Here is a 4,106-nt window from a genome sequence, read left to right as displayed (position 1 = left end):
TCTAAAATATTTAGACTAAATAAACTATTATAATATATCATATATGTATATTATGTATGTGTATATTACATTTATATATACATATTATATATGTTTATAATATATGGTGTATATATAAGTATAGTATATAATATAAATGACCAAAGATATTTATAAAAATACAATATTTATCTCCAGCAGTGTAAATCATAGAATAATTTCTCATTAAGGATTATGAGATTGTTTTTATCACTTGCATATTTATAGTAGTTGCTGACTAGAAATTCATCTGATCAGATCGTTTTAAGGTCTAGACCAAAGAATATATGTTAATATTTTCATGATAAGATTTTATATTATTAAATAAAATTAGTGGCAATTTATCATGAAATAGTTAAAAAAAAAAAGAAAGTCCATCTGGTTATTATAATCTCAGTCATTTTTCCAGCATCAGCAGGAACATGAATGAAAATAGAAACAAAGCTGGCAGAGGAAATTTACCTGAGGTTCTATTTATGATTTCACTGTGCTCCTTGGCCATCCTAGGTCTTCTCCACACAGTAGAGGTTTATTATCTGACAAACTCTGTATGTCCCTTATGCAAGAGAAAAAAACAACAACAACAAACAAACAGGTGATTTTAAAAGAAATATTTATTCACAGATATGAATGTCTCAGGGAAAAGCTCAGCTTTTCTGATTTTTGAAGACTTTAGGACATGTCCAGGACCACTTACTGTAACCTAAACACTGTAAATATATAAATCCCACCCAGGATTTATACTGAAGAGAGACACCAACTGAGAGAGAGAATTGTTTATCCAATAGCAGAGGAAAACCCATTGTCTTCCTCAGGCCTTTATTTATAACCTTGATGATATTATTAGAATCAATTGGTATATTACCCATGCATGCATGTTAAATTACTTCAGTCTTGATCGACATTTTGTGACACCACAGACTTCAGTGTGCCAGTCTCCTCTGTCCATGGGATACTCCAGGAAAGAACACTAGAGTGGGTTGCCATTTCTGATTCCAGATACTACCCAAATATATCACTATATTTGTCACTGACATGACAGAGAAAGAAGAAGATAAAACAAAAATCTACCCTACAGGAGAAGAAGAGATAATTTAAAAGTAAAAAAGAAGAATTCTCCAGGGTGTCTGAGTCTCAGGCCTGTCGACGTCACTTAGGAGTACAGTCAAGATGCCTCGTGGAAGCTGAAGCCGCACTTCCCGCGTGGCCCCTCCTGCCAGCCGCGCGCCTCAGATGAGAGCAGCGCCCAGGCCAGCGCCCGCAGCTCAGCCACCAGCAGTGGCTCCACCGTCTGCCGTCAGCACCCCTGCTGCTGCTCCTCGGCAGCCAGGTCTGATGGCCCAGATGGCAACCACTGCTGCTGGCGTGGCTGTGGGTTCTGCCGTCGGCCACACTCTGGGTCACGCCATCACTGGGGGCTTCAGTGGAGGAAGCAGTGCTGAACCCGCAAGGCCTGACATCACTTACCAGGAGCCTCAGGGAACCCAGCCAGCACAACTGCAGCAGAATGGCCCCTGCTTCTATGAGGTGAAACAGTTTTTGGAGTGTGCCCAGAGCCAGGGTGACCTTAAACTTTGTGAGGGTTTCAGCGAGGTGCTGAAACAGTGCAGATTGGCCAACGGATTAGCTTAATCAAGAAGTTCCAATTGAAGACATGAAAAATCACCTCTCGCGACCATGTTGATTTAGCATTTAAAGTATAATTAGTAGTGAAGATGTGAAGTGTGAGACCACCCGTTAAACCTCTCCTTACTCATTAATAGCTTTTATGCTTCACGATTGCAGTGGAAGTGGGCATTGTCACTATATAGAAGTTCATTGAGATGGTATTGAGTTTGGGATTGGGCAGAAGAGGCGGTTGTGGCCTCTTAAGCGTGCTTTTCTGATGTTATTGTTTGTGAATTGATTAGAATAAAATGATTTTCTTTCTAAAAAAAATAAAAATAAAAGTAAAAAAGAGATTTGAACACATTTTAAATAATATAATCACTGTCATATAAAGTCTTGCTCTAGTATTTTGTTTGAAACAATTAGATTTGTAACATTCATCATAAAATAATAAACTACTTTGCAATCTTTTGTTTTTATCACATACACAAAGGATAATTATGATAATTCCAAAATAAACACACACTGGAAATTCACAGAGTAAAAAATATAATATGAATATACTTCAGTTCAGTTCAGTTGCTAAGATGTGTCTGACTTTTTGCGACCCAATGAACCACCTCATGCCAGTTCTCCCTGTCCATCACCAACTCCCAGAGTGTACCCAAAGTCATGGCCATTGAGTCAGTGATGCCATCCAACCATCTCATCCTCCATTATTCCCTTCTCTTCCTGCCTTCAATCTTTCCCAGCACCAGGGTCTTTTCAAATAGGTCAGCTCTTCGCATCAGGTGGCCAAAGTATTGGAGCTCAGCCTCAACATCAGTCCTTCCAATGAACATCCAGGACTGATATCTTCTAGGATGGACTGGTTGGATCACCTTGCAGTCCAAGGGACTCTCAAGAGTCTTCTCCAACACCACAGTTCAATGAATGGATAAGAAAGCTGTGGTATATATATACACAATGGAGTATTACTCAGCCATTAAAAAGAATACATTTGAATCAATTCTAATTAGGTGGATGAAACTGGAGCCTATTATACAGAGTGAAGTAAGCCAGGAAGAAAAACACCAATACAGTATACTAACACATATATATGGAATGTAGAAAGATGGTAACGATAACCCTGTATGCGAGACAGCAAAAGAAACACAGATGTATAGAACAGTCTTTTGGACTCTGTGGGAGAAGGAGAGGTGGGATGATTTGGGAGAATGGCATTGAAACATGTATAATATCATATATGAAATGAATCACCAGTCCAGGTTTGATGCATGACACTGGATGCTTGGGGCTGGTGCACTGGGACGACCCAGAGGGATTGTACAGGGAGGGAGAAGGGAGGGGGGTTCAGGATGGGTAACATGTGTATACCTGTGGCGGATTCATGTTGATGTACGACAAAACCAATACAATAATGTAAAGTAACTAACCTCCAATTAAAATAAATAAATTTATATTTAAAAAAACAACAAAGAAACAAAACCAAAAGCATCAATTCTTTGGTGCTCAGCTTTCTTTATAGTACAACGCTCACATCCATACATGACTACTGGAAAAACCATAGCTTTGACTAGATGGACCTTTGTTGACAAAGTAATGTCTCTGCTTTTTAATGTGCTGTTTAGGCTGATCATAACTTTCCTTCCAAGGAGTAAGCATCTTTTAATTTCATGGCTGCAATCACCATCTGCAGTGATTTTGCTGCTAAGTCACTTCAGTCGTGTCCAACTCTGTGCAACCCTGTAGACGGCAGCCCACCAGGCTTCCCCGTCCCTGGGATTCTCCAGGCAAGAACAATGGAGTGGTTTTGGAGCCCCCCAAAATAAAGTCAGCCACTGTTTCCCCATCTATTTCCCATGAAGTGATGGAACCAGAGGCCATGATCTTCGTTTTCTGAATGTTGAGCTTGATGCCAACTTTTTCACTCTCCTCTTTCACTTGCATTAAGATGCTCTTTAGTTCTTCTTCACTTTCTGCCATAAGGGTGGTGTCATCTGCATATCTGAGGTTATTGATATTTCTCCTGGCAATCTTGATTCCAGCTTGTGTTTTTTCCAGCCCAGGATTTCTCATGATGTACTCTGCATAGAAGTTAAATAAGCAGGGTGACAATATATAGCCTTGACGTAATCCTTTTCCTATTTGGAACCAGTCTGTTGTTCCATGTCCAGTTCTAACTGTTGCTTCCTGACCTGTATACAGGTTTAATCATCTCTAAACCATCAACTCTATGTCAAACCATGAACTTTCCAAAATTTTAAAAATTGATTTTCTTTCCTTAGGTATTATGGCAATTTCAAAACTATAGAAAAATTTAGCTTTCTTTTCACATTGACCGAATAATAACCTGTATAGTTTTCTTTACTATACTATTTATTTTATTCTTATTACACAAAAAATGTAGGAATATCATGCCAGTTTTACCAGAAACACTTTGTTCAATCCACATTCTTTTTTTTTGTTTTTTGTTGTTG

General features: G+C 38.7%; 1 protein-coding gene across 1 annotated transcript; it reads left to right on the top strand.

Annotated features, from left to right (window-relative positions):
- The first annotated feature begins 1,145 nt into the window (after positions 1-1,145).
- On the top strand, positions 1,146-1,956 carry LOC120862948 (coiled-coil-helix-coiled-coil-helix domain-containing protein 2-like). The gene has a single exon (XM_040239119.1). It carries the CDS (start codon positions 1,252-1,254, stop codon positions 1,648-1,650), a length of 399 nt encoding a protein of 132 aa, XP_040095053.1. The 5' UTR covers positions 1,146-1,251; the 3' UTR covers positions 1,651-1,956.
- The last annotated feature ends 2,150 nt before the right edge of the window (positions 1,957-4,106 follow it).

Source organism: Oryx dammah, unplaced genomic scaffold, assembly GCF_014754425.2.
Source record: "Oryx dammah isolate SB20612 unplaced genomic scaffold, SCBI_Odam_1.1 HiC_scaffold_4, whole genome shotgun sequence".
NCBI classification, from domain to species: Eukaryota; Metazoa; Chordata; class Mammalia; order Artiodactyla; family Bovidae; genus Oryx; species Oryx dammah.
Note: the sequence above shows the minus strand (reverse complement) of the source record. Positions and strands in the feature narration are given on the sequence as shown.

Excerpts from the sequence above, each read along its gene's own strand:
- LOC120862948 (XM_040239119.1), top strand. The coding sequence starts at position 1,252 with ATGAGAGCAGCGCCCAGGCCAGCGCCCGCAGCTCAGCCACCAGCAGTG.